This window comes from Tenrec ecaudatus, chromosome 12 (genome assembly GCF_050624435.1).
Source record: "Tenrec ecaudatus isolate mTenEca1 chromosome 12, mTenEca1.hap1, whole genome shotgun sequence".
In the NCBI taxonomy this organism is placed as follows: domain Eukaryota; kingdom Metazoa; phylum Chordata; class Mammalia; order Afrosoricida; family Tenrecidae; genus Tenrec; species Tenrec ecaudatus.
The window spans coordinates 27,136,957-27,157,396 of NC_134541.1; the positions used below are offsets into that span (position 1 = coordinate 27,136,957).

The 20,440-nt window shown below is 37.1% G+C and overlaps 1 protein-coding gene across 4 annotated transcripts in view; it reads left to right on the forward strand.

Annotated features, from left to right (window-relative positions):
• The window catches only part of UQCC1 (ubiquinol-cytochrome c reductase complex assembly factor 1), a 128,818-nt gene that overhangs the window by 36,064 nt on the left and 72,314 nt on the right, over positions 1–20,440 (forward strand). For 2 of the 4 annotated variants that reach the window (XM_075563719.1, XM_075563716.1), the window contains 2 exons: positions 1,773–1,880; positions 11,850–11,922. In XM_075563719.1, the coding sequence (XP_075419834.1) occupies positions 1,773–1,880; positions 11,850–11,922 (181 nt within the window). The remainder of the gene's footprint in view (positions 1–1,772; positions 1,881–11,849; positions 11,923–20,440) is intronic. The other 2 variants (XM_075563718.1, XM_075563717.1) reach the window with 1 other exon arrangement.

Here is a 20,440-nt window from a genome sequence, read left to right on the forward strand (position 1 = left end):
AAGAAGAGAGTGATACCTGATTACTGTTAGGGGCATTTTTTTTCCCTTCTTTTAAAAGAAAAATTATCGGGGCCTTGTATTAACTCACATCACAATCCATACATTATGTCAAGCACATTTGTACACTTGTTGCCCTCATCATTCTCAAAACATTTGCTTTCTACTTGAGCCTTTGGTATCTACTCCTCATATTTTCCCCACCGCCTCCCCCCTCATGAACCCTTGATAATCTATAAATTATTATTTTGTCATATCTTACACTGTCCAACATCTCCCCTCACCCACTCTTCTGCTGTCCGTCCCCCAAGGAGGGGTCACATGTAGATCCTTGTGATTGGTTCCTCCTCTCTACCCCACCTTTCCTGCACCCTCCTGGTATCACCACTCTCACCACTATCAAAGATTCCATGGAAGAATCCTCACCACAAATAGGGAAATGCAGAACAAAATGTCAGATTCTTGGGGAATCCAGACTTCTGAGTGACTTGACTGCTTTCATGACTTTTTTTCTTTCCCTTTCTTGTTATGTCAACAAACATAGACCAGTCCTTTTCTCAGAATTGTTCTTTGGAATATTGGGATCGAAGTTTTCTTTTCGGAGACACCATTAATTTTTATAGTGCCACCCTCGGGGTCTTCAGAAAGTTCATGGAATCATTCTATTATCTTTTTTTTTAAAGGTTATTGGGGCTTTTACAGCTCTTCTAACAATCCATACATTAATTGTATCAAGCATTTTTGTACATATATTGCCATCATTATTTTCTAAACATTTGCTTTCTACTTGAGCCCTTGGTATCAGCTCCTCTTTTTTCTCTCCCTCCCTCTCGCACCTTTGTGACACCTTGATAAATTATAATTTTCATTTCCTATACCAACTGCTGTCTCCCTTCCCCCATGGTTTCTGTTGTTCCTCACCCTATAGGGCTGTATGTGGTTATGTGTCAATCATTGCACTAGGTTCCTCCTTCCTCCTCTCCTCTCCATACCTTCCCACTATCCTCCTTGTATCTCTACTCCCCTTTCTGTTCCTGAGGGGGTTATCTGACCTGGATTCCCTGGGTTGTGAGCTTGTATCTTTACCAGTGTACATGCTCTGGTCTAGCTCAAAGTGAAAGGCAGGACTGGGGTCATGATAGTGTGGGGTGGGGAAGCCTCAAGGAATCAGAGGAATATTGTGTGTTTCATCAGAGCTACACTGCACCCTGGTTGACTCATCCCTTCCTTGTGACCCTTTTGTGAGGGCATGACCCATTATCTACAGATGGGTTTTGGGTCTCTGCTCTGGCCCTCTATTATCTTTTAATTACATTTTCCCACAAATGTTTTGGATCTCCTTGTACAAACAACAAAGCACACAATATTTGAAGAGTTTTTATATGTACAGTTTAGTGATGTACATGTTATATATTACATTCTTCAAATTTTGCCATTATTCTTGCTATTTCCCCCCCAGATTATCTTACCACAATTGTCCTTAGAATTATTCTGATACCCAACATATTCTGAGCATGGAGGCACAGGTTTGTGATCATTGAGGTGGGACAATCCTGTGCTGAAATTTGGAGAACATGAATAGAATTTCAGATCTGTTTGAACTATGTAATAAGGCACTTTTAAAAAAGTACAGGAAGGAAGGAAAGAAAACAAACTCTAGGTGGAAAAAAAAAAGCATCAAATAAATAGCAGTGCCCTGAGACCTAATCAGGAACACAAACATTCTTTACAGACTTCCTGCAACTAATTTTGGTTCCTTCTGTTTGGTTAAATAGCTTCTTACTACCAAGGATTCTCCACAGCCTCTTGAGGAGAAAGTCGGTGCCCTCACGAAGCTCATTGAAGCCATGGGATTCACCGGACCTTTGAAATACAGTAAATGGGTACAGTTCTTTAACTTTCGTACATTTTCCCTTTTGGACTTTGTGCTGTCTGCTCTTCATAGAAGATTTTAAAAGCTTTTGTTTTCATAAGATTCACATGGCATCTTGAGAACCTCAAACTGCGTATACTCTGCCCTTCCACCTCTTTCAAGTTAGATCTTTCAACCTATGGGGCTCAAAATACTCCCTCTCCTCTTTTATCCTGTTAGGCAGCAGCAGCCTTGGCAATTAGACTAGCTTCCCATCCCCTCCCTGCCACATGCCATGCCATACAGATGAGTTCTAAGGAGTCAGCTTTAGCAGTATTCTTTCATCCGTCCCTCCCCCCCGTATATTTTATTTTATTGATAATATACAAAGCAAAACATACACCACATCATCAGTTTCTACATGTACAATTAGTGCTGTTACATTCTTGTTGGGTAAACATCCTTACCCTCCTGTCCTGAGAGTCCCTCCTCCTCCATTAACATTGACAGACTCATTGCCTTCTAAGGATCCTTTATAATCGTAAACCCTTTTAACTGTTGAAGCTAACCATTTAAGGAAACCGTGAGAGGGGATATGTTTGGGTTAAGTGTAAAGACTATCCCAGGGCGATAGTTTCAGGGGTTCATCCACTTTCCATGGCTCTAGCATTTGAGGATTTGAAATTCTGTTCTACATTCCTCCCCACTTTTGATCAGGATCATTGCATGGAATCTTTGATCAAAACATTTATTAATGGTAGCTGCCATCATTTAGTCCTTCTGGTCTCATGGCAAAGAGACAGGTGTTGATAAGGCAAATAGCCACACATTACATATCGTCCTCCTATTCCTGACTTTTCTTTCTGTGTGATGCCACGGTAAATATAGACCAGTTGTGCGGTGGATGGCCAAGTTCAAGCTTTTAAGACCCCAAGCACTCCTCAATGAATTAGGAGGTCGAACAGAAATACTAAACACCTTATTAGGTCAATTGACTTGGATGTCCCATAAAACCATGTCCCTAAATCTCCAGACAGATAGACCAAACTCATGAGTTTTTTGGTTATATATCTAAGCGGCCTCAGCAGCTACACCCTCCCCCTTGTTATTATAAATATATCTATACACAACTTTTGTCAATTCAGTTTTTTAGGGTACACTAATTATTGACAGCAATTATACTACTCATTGGTCCAATTCTACCATAATTGATGTGATTTTCCCATTATTTTAACTCCTGCTTTCTTCCTCCCACCTCTCCCTGGTAACTAACCAGTCATAAAAGTTGGTTTTTATACCATTGTTATTTTTTTATCTTTTTATATAAGTGAGGTCATAAAATATTTGCCCTTTTGAGATTGGCTTATTTTGCTTAACACGATGTCTTCAAACTTCAGTCATACTGTGCCATGTGTCAAGATTTAATTCCTTCTACTTACTGATAAGTATTCCAATGCATGTCTGTACCACATTTTGGTTTTCCATTCATCTGTTGGGCATTTGAGTTGTTTTCATCTTTTGGCTATTCTAAATAGACAGTGGTTTACAAATCTCTTTTTGAGTCTAGGCTTTTTCAAGTCTTTTGAGTATTTACCTATGATTGGAATTACTGGGTATATGGTGTGTACATTTGAGAACCACCACATGGCTGTAACATAATGTGTTAGGAGTTGGGCTGCTAGCCCCAAGGTCAGCTCTTTGAACCCATCAGCTGTTCTACTTGAGAAGGATGAGGCTTTCTACTCCCATAAAGATTTCAGATCTCAGAAACCCACAAGGGCAGTTCTACTCTGTCCTATAGGACTGCTGTGAGTCAGAATTGACTCGGCGGCAGTGAGTTTGATTGTTTTGCACCACTGCAAGCAATGGCGAAGGGTTCCATTTTCCCCACATACTCTCTGACATTAGTTATTTTCTGATTGTTATTGTTGTTTTTTCTTAATCTTACTTGCCATAGTACGAGGGAAATGGTATCTCATTATAGTTTTGGTGTGCAACTCACTGATGGCTAATGACACTGAGCAGTGTTCTTAAGGACACATTATTCTCTAATGAATCCATATTTATAAGTAATTTTAATTAGGTGATTGTAGTGACTTTCTTTAAAGTTTTGCTAACAGGCATCTCTTTTATTAACGGATTAAAACAACCTTGTGATTTTCTTTGTAATTGTTATCATTCATACTTATTTACTAGCTGTGTTAGTCCTAGTCAACTAGGGCTGTTTTATAATTTTTTTTATACAGCACTAGCAGTCACTGTCAAGTTGATTCAACTCATGACAACTCCATTTCTGTCAAAGAGAACTGTACTCCTTAAGGTTTTCTGTGTTTAATTTTTCAAAAGTAGGTTACCAGGCCTTTCTTTGGAGGTACCTCTGTGGACTTGAAACACCCACCTTTGGTAGTAGCCATGTGGGTTAACTGCAACATCTGGGGACTATCTGTTATGAATATTCCCTCTGCAGCAGGTACAAATTTTCCCTGGAATTCTGTAATAGACTTCTAATCAACTATACTTGTAAAACATTAGCAATTTAGTTCTTCTCAGCCCAGTTATATCCTAGTACATACTACTACTTCTTTCTACACTTATGGTAGAAATATTTTTCAGGGTTTAGTAAGATGTTATAGAATTTTACCAGTAACTAGTGATATATTAAAGCATTATGCAATTTTGATTAAAAAGACTAAACAATTCCAATTAAATCATTTTAACAAATTGAAAAAAATGAGAATTTAAAATTTTTTGTAATTTTTAATTTTGGGTTTTTTTAAACGTTTTATTAGGGTCTTATACAACTCTATCACAATCCATACATATACATAAATCAATTGTGTAAAGCACCCTTGTACATTCATTTCCCTCATCATTTTCAAAGCATTTGCTTTCCACTTAAACCCTGGCATCAGGTCCTCTCTTTTTTTCCCTTCCCTCCTTGCTCCCCCCTCTCTCATGAACCCTTGATCATTTATAAATTATTATTTTGTCATATCCTGTCCTGTCCAAAGTCTCCCTTCACTCCCTTTTCTGTTGTCTGTCCCCCAGGGAGGAGGTCACATGCAGATCCCTGTAATCAGTTCCCTATTTCCAATTTGGATTTCTTATTATAATGTCTATTTCCCTTCTAAGTAATTACATGGCAATAAATGTTGTCTTTACAATTTCCATGTATTCTGGAAAGTAAATGTGTTCATTTTGTTTGTAAGAGGTTTTGAAAACTGTAGAAGATCATAAGCCAAAAACCTAAAACCATACCTGTCAAGTCTACTTGAACTCCTAGCAACTCTATAGCACAGACTAGAACTTCCACAGAGAGTTCCCAGAGCTGCACATGTTTATGAAAGCAGACTAATACATCTCTCTCTTATGAAGCCGCTTCCGATACGAACCATGTACCTGCAGGGCTCCTTGATAATGCAAATATGAAGGGCAGTAAGAAAGTGTTTGAAAAATTCCATTATCCTTTAACTTAATTTTTTTACACACTTCCCCTCATACTAGGTAATAATAATGTTCTTGAGACCTTAAAGTTACGAAACACCTTCTTTTTAAAAAATATCTTCTTAATCATCAAAGAAATACTCTTGTTTATTATTCAAGTTATTTAAAAAATCTTAAGTCTTTGACAGTTGATAATTGATATTATTTAACTAGAATTATTCCTGGACAAAAGCTATGTTTTGTGCTTTTTTTAAACTATAAGTTTTAACATTTGGATTTAAAAGCTTAAATATGTAGATTGGTTTTAAAATTAGAAATTAATTAAAGGAAGAGGGAAGTGAAAGCAGAATGAAAAGTTAGAAGAGAGATTTACACACAAGAAAATAAAACAATTTACTGTTTTGTTCTTTTTTTGGCCATTGAGTTCCAGTTGGTCGCTACCATATGCTTTGTTTAGCCTGTTTTTTCATGATGCAAGAGGGAAAATTGGCTTACTGTTTGGAGGCTTACTCAATCATCAGGAAAGTTACTTCACTCTTTTAGCTTAAATTAGCCTCTGATTTTTTTTATTCTTTGTGACCTCAATTAATTCTTTAATGGTTACATTTAAAAAAATCTTTTGTGATGTGACAAATATATACCATCATAATTTAATTTATGACACAAAAACATTAAAGCATGACATTCTCGTGTAATTTAGGTGGGAAAATGTCGGTGAACTTTTTCAGTTTAAAACAGGCTCAGCCAGAGCCCTATACAGCCCTTTTTATTGTTGTCTCAAATTGATGGTTAAGCATCCATATTGGATTGTGGTGGCAAAATTCTTTGAGCTTTTTGTTTTCCAAAAAAAGTGATGAGGGAAAAATTTCTGTTGTCTACCTGCATCAGCAGTATCACCATCTTTTCCTGTAACAACAACAAAAAATTATTGTATTTTAGCTGGAAGTTTCAAAAGCCCCGTGGCTGTTGTTGGCTAAGCATTGGACTATTAACTGCAAGTTGACGGTTTGAACCAGTGGTTCTCAACCTTCCTAATGCCGCAACCCTTTCATACAGTTCCTCAGGTTGTGGTGACCCCCAAACATAAAATTATTTTTGTTGCTACTTCATAACTGTAATTTTGCTACTGTTGTGAATCAGGAGACCCCTGTGAAAAGGTTGTTTGACCATCCAAGGGGTTGTGACCCACAGGTTGAGAGCCATTGGTTGAAGCCCGAGCCACTCTGCAGAAGGATGAGGCTGTCTACTCCTGTCTTCGGAAACCCACCCTATATAGGAGCACTAAGAGTTGAGATCTACTTGATGGTTATTTTCCTGGTTTAGATGAAAATTTACACAATTGTTAAACGAATTATTTCCTGTGATTGGCTACAATTTGTTTGTTGTGTCAGCATTCTCAAGGAGCCCTGGTGGCCTAGTGATGATGTGTTAGGCTGCTAATTGCAAGGTCAGCCCTTTGAAAGCACTGGCTAGTCCTCTGGAGAGAGACAAGGCTTTTAACCTCTATGGAGAGTGACCTTCTCAGAAACGCACAGGGCAGTTCTGCCCCATCATCCTGTAGGGTTGCTCTGAGCTGGCGCTGCCTCCATGGCAGTGAGGTTGCTTTTTTGGGTCAGTGTTCTTGTTATTTCCATTCTGTTTGTTTTCTTGCCATTAATCTAGTTTTCTTTCTCTTCTTTACATAGTTAATTGTTTAAAGCAGTGGTCCTCAAACGACGGCCCGCGGGCCGCATGGTGCCCCGCCGAGGACATTTACCCTGCTTGCCGGGTGTTTTGCCACCGCTGCCTGTCCTGCTTAGCAGCCGACTCGTCCAGTGTGCATAGGAATTTGTCCAGTTTTTTTTTAATTGTAGTCCGGCCCTCCAACGGTCTGAGAGACAGTGAACTGGCCTCCTGTTTAAGAAGTTTGAGGACCCCTGGTTTAAAGTGTCCACATTACTCATGGGTGATATTGTTTCTTTTCAAAGCCAATCTGTTATTTGGCTGAAAGATGACCCATGGAAATTGCTTCAGTTTCGAGTTCAAAAGGAAGCTGTTCCTCAATAGTCCCAATTGGTTCAGTAGGTTTAGGCTTAATTTTTTTCTTAATTTTAAGTTTTATTTTACTTTTTTCTCCCGTTATATTTAGGACCTTCTATTGTATCCCTGGTCAGAATGGCCAGTAGTGATAACTGGGCACCAACGTAATTCTTCTGGGCTTAGATGTGAAGAGATTATGGTTTGGTGAACCATTGATTTCATTGACTAATTTCTTATTTTGAGCCTCCGCATTCTCATTTGCTGTATATGCTTACAGGGAACAATACACCCAATAGTGGTGTATTAGATGACTCCCTGTAATATTTCTATGTGTGGTTCCCATCTTTCTTTAAGACTCTTAAACTTAGGATTTTGGATATAATTTTAAGTTACCATATATACTCGAGTATAAGCCAACCTGAATATCAGCCAAGGCACCTAATTTTACCACAAAAATGGCATGAAAAACTTGGCTTGTACATGAGTATATACAGTACTTATTTATTCTGAAATAATCATTCTTTCTCATTATGCTATGTAGTAGTTAAATAACCTCATGTCAATTTGAGGATATTTAGAGTAAAGTGTGGAGTCTAGCCTGTCAATCAGGTCACAGCCTGATGATTTCTCTTTGTGGGCATGGCCTTCTCATGAGGATTCTGGGAGCTTCCTCTCTTTCTTCTAAGAGGCCCACTACATATTCTCTCGACTTCACTTTCCTGCTGTTAAGACACTCAGAGAACTGAAGGAGCGTCATACCAGTGCTTAGCTGCTTCCACCACCACTGGATCCCCAAGACTGTTCACTCACTGGCCTGTGATCTTCCTGTCTGAAGAAGGAATTCATGGAATACTATTGGACATATGGACTAATATCAGCTTATGGACTTGATCTGGACTGGGCTGGGGTCTTTTCTCAACATACAATTGTTCTTTGATATAAAGCTATCTCATTCACATAAGAGTATCTCTGGATGTGTATCTCTTGTCAACCTGGACTAACCCATGCTATATAGGAACATCAAGTAAAATACAGGCAATATTTACTAGATTCAGCCACATGTCACAGTATAGGTCGTTTCTAAGTTAGAATTAAGCCAAAAAATTATTCCTATTCTGAAGAATACTGGCAAACTGGAATGCACTCAGAAATGGACATTGGGCCTGTGAAAGCTCTGGAAACTGTGAAAAACAGTTTAAGTACATGAGATAGGACACTCAATCTCAGGTTCTCTGGTGGGCAGAATAAAATTTAAGGAATGCTACATGAAGCTGATTTAAGTTCAATGAAACAAAAATGTATTAACAAACAACTCAAAGTCTTGCATTTCTTTGAGTAGGGCCTAGGTGGTGGACTGTGAATTAATATTATAGAAGGAATTTCAGTACAGAATAGCAGGTATGAATAACTTCAAAACCCCATCTAACTCTCACACAACTGTCAGAGAAGCCTTTTACTTGGTTTTCATCTTGTAGGGTAGTATAAGATACATCAGTTAGTTGGAGAACTGATTTTTACTTCTTAAAATCACCTAAGGTGCTTCTGCCTTACTCCTGTAGAGTGATGAAGTCTTCCAAAGTTAGAATGAAATAAACATGAAGTCATCTAAGGACCAGAATAACTTGTATTGACTTTGGGGAAATTTAGTCCACCTTCCTCCTTAACTTATATTAATGCACGACTTTTCAAGTTGTTATTTCCAGGCCCTGTGTGATAGTCTTGAGGGACTTGCTTTAGAGATTTGTCCAGGAAAATGGCTTACCCAAGTACAAAGGCTTGGCTTGGCTGCAGGAAAAATGAGGAACTGTAAAGTGCTCCTGTTTGCCACAGTATGAGCACTGTATTCATACACAGGCCATTCTGGTGAAGTGTTCTTTATTGTAGTGCTTACTTCCTGTAGGGACATGGTGTGTGGGAAAACCTTCACAAGGGCCAAAGAGAAAGACTTGGGGCTTGTAGGCAAGTCTGTCTTCCCTCTAGGCGACTTTATATATAGGAATCTTGTAGGCTTAAAAAATCAAATCAAGAAAAGACAACTAGTGATTTTAGTTCTAATAAATTTATGTGTTATTAACTAGGACATAAGCTCCATGAGGGCAGCAGGTTCTTTTGTTTGTTTGTTCACGGCTTTATCCTCAGCATCTAGATCAGTCAGGTACAGAACAAGTACTCAGTACTTATTTGTCAAATGAAGTAAAGAACTAACACTTGGCCTAAACTCCCTGTCTCCAAGAATCAAATAGACCCGTCGTGGCCGAAAGTATTCAGATAACGATATCGTTAGGCTATCCTTAGTTTGGTGATTACGGGGACTATTGCATCTCAAAATGTGTTTTGTCATCAAACACCTCCATGAACCACAGATGTAGACAAAGTTAAACAGGCTTATTTGCTCTAGGACTTCAGTAGCTTAGAGAACAATAACTTCTAGAAGCCCAGTAAGGGGATATTTGTAGGTAACATTTTCAAAATGTATTGAACCCCAACTCCCCAGCCCCCCTCAGGCTACTTTCAAGGACTAGTGTTCCTCAGCAGACACCTCTGGAACTCGACTTTGACTAGACAAACAGCTGCCATCCTCTGGGCCACTGAACTTACTCTAATGTCACCTTAGGATCATTTACGATGGAAAATGTTGTTTGCTGTAGCTTTTTTATAGGTGCCCTTAATCATTCTAAAAACTGTCCCCTTATGTTTTGGTTTCTGAACATTTTTATCATAAAGAGTGTTAGATTTTGTTTGATGCTTTTTCTGCATTTATTGCAGTGCTTCACATTTTCCTTTATTTTTGTCTGCTGATATAGTGAATTACACTGATTAATTTGCAAATTTTTAATTTTGCCTTCATGGAGTAATCCCACTGATTATGATCTATGTTATCCTTTTAAAATGTTGATGGATTTGATGTGCTAAATATCTTGTTTAGGATTTTTGCATCTGCTTTCATGAAGGATGAGCTGTAGTTTTCTTGAAGTACAAGAAAACTTGTATTAAAATTTTGGTTTTAATATCAGGGGACTGACTGGGGGACTTCATGGAAAGAGCTGGAAATTTTTCTTCCATTTTCTAGCAGAATTTGTGTAGATTTGGTGCTTTTTATCCTTTTTATTCAGTAGACTTTTCTAGTGAAGTCATCATGACTTGGCATTTTTGTTTGTTTTTTATGGAAAAGTTTTAATCTAATTTTTATAGAGAACTGTTCATGTTTTTTTTCTTTGAGAACTATTCATGTTAATTATTCTGATCTTTGAAAGTTCTGTCTTTTAAGAAATTTGTCCATTTCATTTAAGTAATGAAATGTATTGGCATAAACGTCATTGTATTTATTATTTTATTAATGTTCTTAGCAATATTATTATTTCTATTTAGGATCCTATTTAAGGTTTTTAGTGATGTCCCATCTGTGATTGCTGACACTGGTCATTTGTATCTTCTCTATTTTGTGTCTTGTTTTTTCCCTTCATCAGTCTTAGCTAAAGGTTTGCTAATTTTACTGGTATTTTCAAAGAACCAGCTTTGGCTTTATTAATTTTCTTTTGTACTTTTGTATTTAATTTTACTGATTTCTGCCGTTTATGCTGTACCTTTTTCTGTTTGCTTTGAGTTTAATATGCTTTTTTAGTATTTTATCCATGAGATTGAATTATTTAAAGCTGGGCTTCTAGTGATGATTTACTTATAAACACAATAAGTCTATCTGATTTCTACTTGTTACACATTTATACTGTTTTTCCCCAGCATTAATACATGTTACTTAGTATTGAGTTGGTCTTCAGATCTGTCATTTAACTCTTAAAATAATTTATTTAAAAATTTATTTTTATCAAAATAATTTGCAATACAGTAAAAAAACTTACAATCTTAAATATATAGCTAAGTGAATAAATTAAAACCACTTCTCGAAGATTCTAAGAGAATTCTTAGTGGTTAAGAATATTGTAATAGGATAATTTTACTCTATATTATGTTAATTAAAAAACTTTATATATGCAATATTAAAAATATATATATACACAGTCTTATCCTAATCCACACACTATAAAACAGGAAATAGAGACAAAAATTTACCGGATAGTGACTTTGAGGAAAGATGAAGGGATCAAAGTTGTATTTGATTTTGGTAAGAAAAATGAGTATTATTACACTTTTTTTCCCTTAATTTTATAAAAGGCCTCAGAATATAGTTTTTTTTCTCCCTCCTCCCTCCTCCCTCCTCCATAACATAGTTTTTATGTAAATGGTGTTTAGAGGTTCTAATACGGTAAAATGGGTTTGAATTAAAGATTTTTTAAAAAGATTTTATTTAGATATTGGAAAATTCTTTTTGACTTTTGAGTGAAAATTGTGTGAAGTCTATATGAATGACTAGCTTTTAAGTAAGGGGGAAAAATCTGTTGATTTAGTTATAAGTTGGCTAGAAATGAGTCAAGACCCTTCTTTCTGACTAAAGAAATACAAGATTCTGTGACCTGTATCTAATGCCATCAGAACACCCACTCAGTCATGTCTTGAGTTTGGTTTTATTCTCTTTGTCTAGAAGATTAAGATTGCGGCCCTGCGCATGTATACTAGCTGTGTGGAGAAAACTGACTTCGAGGAATTCTTTCTAAGTAAGTTACTGTCTGATAGTTATTAAAAAGAAAATAAATTTACTTTCACTCTTATTGTATATAAAGAGGATAGATGATTTAAAGTTTCTACTGGAACAGTTTTACCTACATATTTAACACAAGCTGCTGCTGTTTATTTAACAGAATAAAGACCCAAAGAGTAAATAATAAAATAGTAATATTAAACTAAATTAACAGATAATAAATGTAGTACAAAACTAAAATTGTGTCTAATATGTAACATTATGATTCCCTTTTCCATGGATGTAAATCTTATTATATATCAGTAAACATATCTATTTTTCATTCTGTTTAACTTAGCATTTTGACATGAACTATTTTGCCAGTAATTTTTATTTTTGTTTGTAGTGTTTAATTGTTTCAGTTAATGGTAGAATAAGACTCATGGATTTTGTTGACTATTGCATCAAAGGACAACTATAATTTTATTGTCTATACCCTATTGATAATTTGTTTTCAATAAGGATCTTCCCAGCCAAGCCACTATGAGTAATTGATTGTAGCAATGCAGTATTCACTTTGATATTATAAGCTGTTTGGATGAACAAAGTTAATTAAACAGACACTTGTAAAAAGTCATTGGGAATGCTTAAGCCATTTCCAACCATGGATTTGAGATAAAATATTTGCTGTGCAGATCTATGATCTTTGCCATTATCCTCAAAGCAACAGATATGCAACTGTTATCCTCTGGATATTTTTCCCCAGTCACAAATATTCATATGTAGTCATGTTAATAATGAAGAATGCTAAATGCAGTTTAGACTGTTTTATAACTATTTTGTTTTTTAAACCAAATAAAAGTTTTGCCTCTTTCATCATTTCAGTAGGTTGGTATTAGAAACGTACTATATTATAATCCTGGGGTAATATTTACCTTCTAAATTTCTTATTTATTCAAATCCATGAAATAAAATTTTTCTTCTGTTAGTTTCTAATAGTTTTTTGTTTTGGAGAAATCAGTCTGAAAGAGAAAATATTCTTTCTCTACCTGATGAAGAAACTTAATATTGGAAGCTGGAGTTTTCTTAAGTGACTTTTTAAATCCCTGTACTTAAGTACTTTTCTTCAGATTTTAAAAAATCTCATAATATCTGTTTAATTTTTTGTTCAATAAATAGCTCAGAAGTGTATATATAATTATGATTTTGAAAGAATGTATATTAGCTAACTTTTGAAAGAAGTATATATATAGTTACTATTTTGAAAGAATGTATATATAGTATAATTACTATTTTGAATGTATATATATATACATATATATATACAACTCTTCCTTATTGAAAATTCTTGAGTTAATTACTGGATAATGAGACTTTTAAAACAGTAAGTTAATATTTAAAGTCATAGTCAAATTTAAAGAAACTAATTTAAATTTTAAGAAAATTTAATTAAAATATTACAATTAATGTACTAGTAGTTCATATTTTCATACTGTACTTTTAAACATTAACCTCATTTAGGGTTAAAAATCTTTATTGGATAGGAAGGTCTTGTATTAATTTCATATTTTTTCCTGAATCAATTCAAAGACTAAGACTTGCTTAGCCAAACCTTAAATATATGTTATCTAGCTTAAAATCGAGGAATTTTTCTATTAATTACTGCATGTAAAAGAATTTGAAAACTCACTCGGTAACTGAAAATTAGAAATTGTAATCTTTCTTAACAGTCGTCTATTTTAAATGGTAACACGTCTATGAGATGTTCTGTTAGCAGTGTAAACTGTAATTAAACTGGCCAGGGCACGTGCATGTCAGTGTGTGCGTTGTCAAAGGTTGCCTTTAAAGTAGTGACCTAAGGAGGTAGTAAGTTTTCAAATGGCTACATCCCTCTTTCTTAATTCCATTAATTTTGCTGCTGCTGTTGAGACTAAATACGCACAGCAAAAGCCACACCAATTCAATAGGTCACACATGTAGAATTTAGTGACATGGCTTACAGCCTCCTGCCCCGTAAGGTTCCTGTCGTGATCTTTTTAAGTGTTCTTGACAGAATGCTCAGAGCTAGTGAAGCTAAGCTGTTGTTCAGTTTATGAAAGATACTTTTTGTTCAGGGTTTAAAGATGATCTTAGAGCAGTAGTTTCAAGGGTCCAGCCACCCTCCATGATTTCAGTAATTCTAGAGTCCATGAAAATTTAATAAAATTTTGTTCAGATTTCTAAGCCTTGATTCGAGGCTTACCTTTTAAGATCAATCAACAGTACATTTGTTTGCATTTTGGGGTTCTGTGGGCTATGTTTGTCATTTGTGGGTAGATTAGAATTTTAAAGGAAACCAAAGTGGTTCCAAGTGATGTGTGCTAAACACAAAGGAAACAGTTTGGAAAGTACCATTTGGAGGCACCAGATCTGCACTACAGACTAAGGAGACGGCGCTCCTATGGCTTGGCTTCTAAAGAAGAGACAGGTTTGGGGTAAGGGAAGAAGGGAATATATTTCTTTTCCAAATTATACCTTTAAAGTGACCATTGCTCACTTGACTTTTATAGTCCTAACAGTTCAGTAATTTTCTAGAAGGACAGAGAACCTCAGGTAGCTGGCGATTGTTATCTCATTTATCTTCATGAAGATTGCGTAAGAATGAGTTGTTTACCCACAGGAATTTTGACAAGCAACCCATCAATGTCTTAGGCAAGCCTTCCTGAGATGGCAAAGTTACAGACCCTCTTCATCTCAGAGCCAAAGTGCTCTTGAATCAAGGGCCCAGAAAGCTGGCTATTGGGGATTTTGATTGGCAAGATGTTCTGATGATTTCATTTGGGATGTAAAGGAGTGCTCGTGGTCAGCAGCCAGTGCTTTGCCGACTGGTCTTTCGGAAATCTGTTCTTGGAGGAAAAGCACTCAGAAAAGGTGGCAGATTAGTAAAACTTAGGTTTAATTTCATAATGTTGTCTGTGAACTGCTTTGTCTTTAGCCCCTAAATGACTGGTTATCTTAGAGAAGAGGCTCCTTAGTAAATAAGTTCTGAGTAAATGGTTGGAAGGGGAACTCTTCATCTCTTTGTTGAGACAATCTTAAGTAATTAGAACAAAATTTAAAAGGATAATTTACACCTTCACATTCACCTAATTCACTGAAAAATAATGTTGTTGTTAGCTGCTGTCAAGAAGGTTCTGACCCCTCGTGACTCTTGTACAACAGAACGAACGAGACACCACGTGGCCCTGCTGCATGCTCACAGTCATTAGCATCACTGTCAGCCCATCTCCTCAATGACCTTCCCCTCTTGCTCTGACCTCTCTACTTTACCAAATATAATGTCCTTTTCTGGGGACTGGTCTCTCCTGACAACATGTCCAAAGTACGGGCCTCTTGCCATCCTAAGGAACATTTTGGCTGTACTTCTTTCAAGACAAGTTTATTTGTTCTTCTGCCAGTCGATGGTACTTTTAACTCTTTGCCACTTTCCGTATACTCCACCAGCACTATAAGCCAGATACTTTAATTCTTCTGTGGTCTTCTTTATTAATATCCAACTTTCACATGCATATGAACCAATTGAAAATACTGTGGCTCGATGTGATTATACAGCTCTACTTGAGATTTAACAATTTGATTGTGGATTATGTGTCAATAAAAAAGAAAGAACATATGGTCTGGGACAGGTGCACCTGGGTCCTCAAAGTGACATCCTTGTGCTTCAACATATTAAAGAGGTCTTGTATAGCAGACTTTTCCAATGCGATACACTGTTTGATTTCTTGGCTGGTGCGTCTATTGACTGTAGATCCAAGCAAAGGAAATCCTTAACAACTTCCATCATTTTTTCTAATGTTGTCTGTTGATTCGGGGGTATGAGGTTTTGGTTTTCTTTAAAGTTGAAACCACCAGCTGCTCTATGGGAGAACCATGAGGCTTTTAATTCTTGTAAAGAGTTACAGTCGTGGAAACTCATAAAGACAATTATACCCTGTCTTAATAGAGTTGCTATGAATTGGGATCAACTCGATGGCAGTGGTTTTTATTTTTTCTTCCTGGTTATATTCAAGTGTAATCCATATGGAAGGCTGCAGTCCTTGATCTTCATTAGCAGGTGCTTTAAGTCTTCTTCGTTTTCAGTAAGCAAAGTTGTACCATCTGCGTATCACAGGTTGCTAATAAACCACCCTCTAATCCTGATGACATGTTCTTCTTTATAATCCAGCTTCTCTGGTTATTTGCTTAGCATACAAATTAAATATAGTGAAAGGATACCATCCTGATGGCACATGTCCCTGATTTTAAAACATGCTGTAGTCCGTTGTTCTTTTCAAATGACTGCCTCTTGGTTCAGGTGCAGATTCTGCGTGAGCACAATGTGTTCTGGAATTCTATTTTTCTCGGTTATCCATGGTTTGTCATGATCCACACAGTTGAATACCTTTGCATAGTCAATAAAATGGAAGTAAGCATCTTTCTCTGCTTTCATAAAAGATCCATCTAATAACAACAATGATATCCCTTATTCATGTCTTTTATGAATCCAACTTGAATTTCCAGCAGCTTCCTGTCAATGTACTAGTGCAACCGATGTTGTAGTATCTTCTGAAAAATTTTACTTGAATGTTATATTTATAGGTTTAGTATTAAGGTAGCAGATGGACATTGGGCCTCCACTCAAGTACTCCTTCAATGCAAGAACACTTTGTTCTATTGACCTTGCATTCCATGATGCTCACCTTCCTGACATGATCGCTGAAAATAAAGTGGGTGCATAGCAAATGTGGTGAAGAAAGCTGATGGTACCTGGCTATCAAAAGATAAAGCGTCTGGGGGCTTAAAGGCTAACCGAGAAGCAACAAAGCCCACATGGAAGAAGTGTGATTTTGAGGCGTCAATGGGATCAGGTATCAGGCATCCAAAAATAAAAAAAATCGTATCATTGTGAATGAGGGGGAGTGTGGAGTGGAGACCCAAAGGCTATCTGTAGGCAACTGAACTTACCCTTACAGAAGTGTCTTGGGGAGGAGATGAGCCAACTAGGATGCAGTGTAGCAATGATGAAACATACAACTTTCCTCTAGTTCTTAAATGCCCCCCCCACTATCATGACCCCAATTCTACTCTACAAATCTGGCTAGACCAGAGGATGTACAGTGGTACAGATAGGAACTGGAAACACAGGGAATTCAGGACAGATGATCCCTTCAGGACCAGTGGTGTGAGTGGCAATACTGGGAGGGTGGAAGGAAGATGAGGTAGAAAGGGGGAATGGATTACAAGCCATATATAATCCCCTCCATTGGGGACAGACAACAGAAAAGTGGGTGAAGGGAGACATAGGACAGTGTAAGACATGACAAAATAATAATTTATAAATTATCAAGGATTCATGAGGGAGGGGGGAGTAGGGAGAGGGGAAAATGATCTGATACCAAGGGCTCAAGTAGAAAGCAAATGTTTTGAGAATGATGATAGCAACAAATGTGCAAATGTGCTTGACACAATGAATGTATGTATGGATTATGATAAGAGCTGTATGAGCCCCCAATAGAGTGATTTAAAAAAAAAAGAAAAACTTTACTTGCATATGATAGTAATGATATTGTTTGATAACTTCAGCATTCTGTTGGCCCATTTTTCTTTGGAAGAGATACAAATATGGATCACTCTCAGTGATCTCAACCAGGTACCTGTTTTCCAAATGTCTTGGCATACATGAGTAAGTGCTTCCATTGCTTCATCAGCTTATTGAAACATATCAGTTGGTGTTTCAGCAGTTCCTGGAGCCCTGTTTTTCACTCATGCATTTAGTGCAGCTTGGATTTCTTCTTTCAATGATATTGGTTCTTGATCATGTGCTACCTCTTGAAACGGTTGAATGTCAACCAGTTCTTTTTGGTACAGTTACTCTGTATTCCTTCCATCATCTTTTGATGCTTCCTGCATCATTCCACATTTTGCCCATAGAATTCTTCACTATTGCAACTCAAAGCTTGAGTTTCCCCCCCCAGTTCTTTCAGCTCGAGCTATGCTGAGCATGTTCTCCCTTGGCGGCTTTGTAACTCGGGTCTTTGCATATTTGCTATATACTTTGTCTTCTCAAGCCACTGTTTGAAATGTTTTCTTCAGCTCTTTGACTTCATCATTTCTCCCACTTGCTATAGCTACTCTACATTTAAGAGCAAGTTTCAGAGTCTCTTCCACGATCCATTTTGATCTTTCTTTTATTTAAAGTATTTTATTTTTTAAATCATTTTATTGGGGGCTCATGCAACTCATTACAATCCATACATCCATCCATTGTATCAAGCACATTTGTATATTTGTCGCCATCATCATTCTCAAAACATTTTCTTTCTACTTGAGCCCTTGGTACCAGCTTCTCATTCCTGTCCCCCCATGAACCCTTGATAATTTATAAATTATTGTTATTTTGTCATGTCTTACACTGTCTGACATCTCCCTTCACCCACTTTTCTGTTGTCCATCCCCCAGGGATGGGTTTGGTTATATGTAGGTCCTTGTGATAGGTTCCTCTTTTCTACCCCACCTTCCCCTTACCCTCCTGGTATCGCTAATCTCATTATTGGTTCTGAGAGGTTTATCTGCCCTGGATTCCCTGTGTTTCCAGTTCTGATCTTTCTTTCTTTCCTATTTAATAACTTTTTTCTTTCTTGCTATTTGATGTTCTTGATGTCATCTCCCACAGCTCATCGGGTCTTCTGTCACTAGTGATTGCTATGTCAGATTTATTATGATGTACTTGAAATTCAGGTGAGGGGTACTCAAGGTCATATTTTGGCTCTCATGGAGGACTTGTTTTAATATTCTTCAACTTCTACATAACTTACATATGAACATCTGACGTTTGTTCACACTCAGACCATGACTTCCTTTTGACTACTGATAATGAGCTTTTCTATTGTCTCTTCCCACAGAGATAGTCAACTTGGTTCCTGTGTATTTTGTCTGGTGAATTCCATGAGTACAGTCACTGTTTATGTTGGAAAAATATTTGCAATGAAGAAGTTGTTGGTCTTGTAAAATTCTGTCATTCAATCTCTACTGTAGTTTCTATCACCAAGGCCATAGTTTCAACATAGTTTTTCTCTGTTTCCAACTTTCACATTCCAATCATCAATAATTATCAATGCATCTTGATTTGATACTTGTATTAATATCTATACACCTAATATTTGCACACCATCTACTAAAGTTAATGATAAAGAAATTGGAGAATTCTACCAACTTCTTTAGTTTGAAAACCAATAGTTATTATTTATTGGGAGAAAAAAAAACCCCAAACAAACAAACAACTCTGTTTTCTAGTCTATTCCAACCCACAGGGACCCCGTCATGTGTCAGAGGGAAACCGTGCTCCATAGGGTTTTCAGGCGGTGGCCTTTTTCAGATTGCCAGGCCTTTCTTCTTAGGTAGTGTGAATCTTTAACCTTTATTAGCAGCCAAGTATGTTATAGTTTGTAATGCCTAGGAATGCCAATATTTATTAAATATGTATTGAATACCCATTCAATGCCAATCACTGCACTAAATATTTTACAGGCCCTATCATTTAATCTTCACAAAACCCTGTAAGGTTGGTTCTCTTTTTAATCCTCATTTTTTCAGAGTAGAAAACTGAGACACTGAGAGACTAAATAACTTTACCAAGAATTATGTAACAAACAGGTAAAGAGGTTGAGACAAGAGTTTGAATCAGGCAATCCGATCCCAAAGCCTGGATTGCAAAACTGTGTTTATACTGTCTTCCAGTGACAGGAATGTCTATTTATTGTAATTGTCCATGAAAGTGATTGCCTAGCCTCAGAAAATAATAGACCGAGCGAGTGTGCACTGGAGCAAGAGTGTAATAACAACAAAAGACTCTGTGGCATGTGTAACTTTGAAGTGTCAGGACATGCCATGAAAACCAGGCTGACCTCCTCCAGGTACATGGGGGCGGGTGGGTGGAGACTAACTCTCTACCAGCTCAAAGCTGATTTCTGTGGGGCAGCAGTCAGAAACACTGCTTCCTTGCCGGGTGTGACAATTCATTGCGGTGGCTCACAAAGCTCACAGACATTATTCGGAATTACAGGTGTCGATTAGAGCAGTTAGCAAGTTACAACAGCATAGGATCAGAAAAAACTAAGGATCCGGTTCGTTTGTCGATGTCGCTGCTTCTCAGCCATGTTGACAGGTGGGTCTCTCTGGGTTTCTGACTTCTTCAATGCTGATACATACCCGAAGAGTACCTCACTTTGTAAGCCATCCTGCTCTCCGAAGGCACTCAGCTTTACTTCTTCCATAGGTTGGGAATCACAACCTCTATGGTTGCCACTCCTCTTCCCTACCCAGGGATATGCTCCATAGCATTTCTTTCTTGATGCTCTTGGGGATTCTCTGTTCTTGCTTTTGAAATGATTTACCTTAAACCCAGTGGGATGACAAAACTGACAACCGAGAGTTAGAGCCTTCTACACCTATTTCCATGGTTCTGCCCAGTCAGTTGGTGGAAGTTCCCAAAACTATGCACAGAAGAGCTATACTAAGTAGTTTTACTGCACTACAAA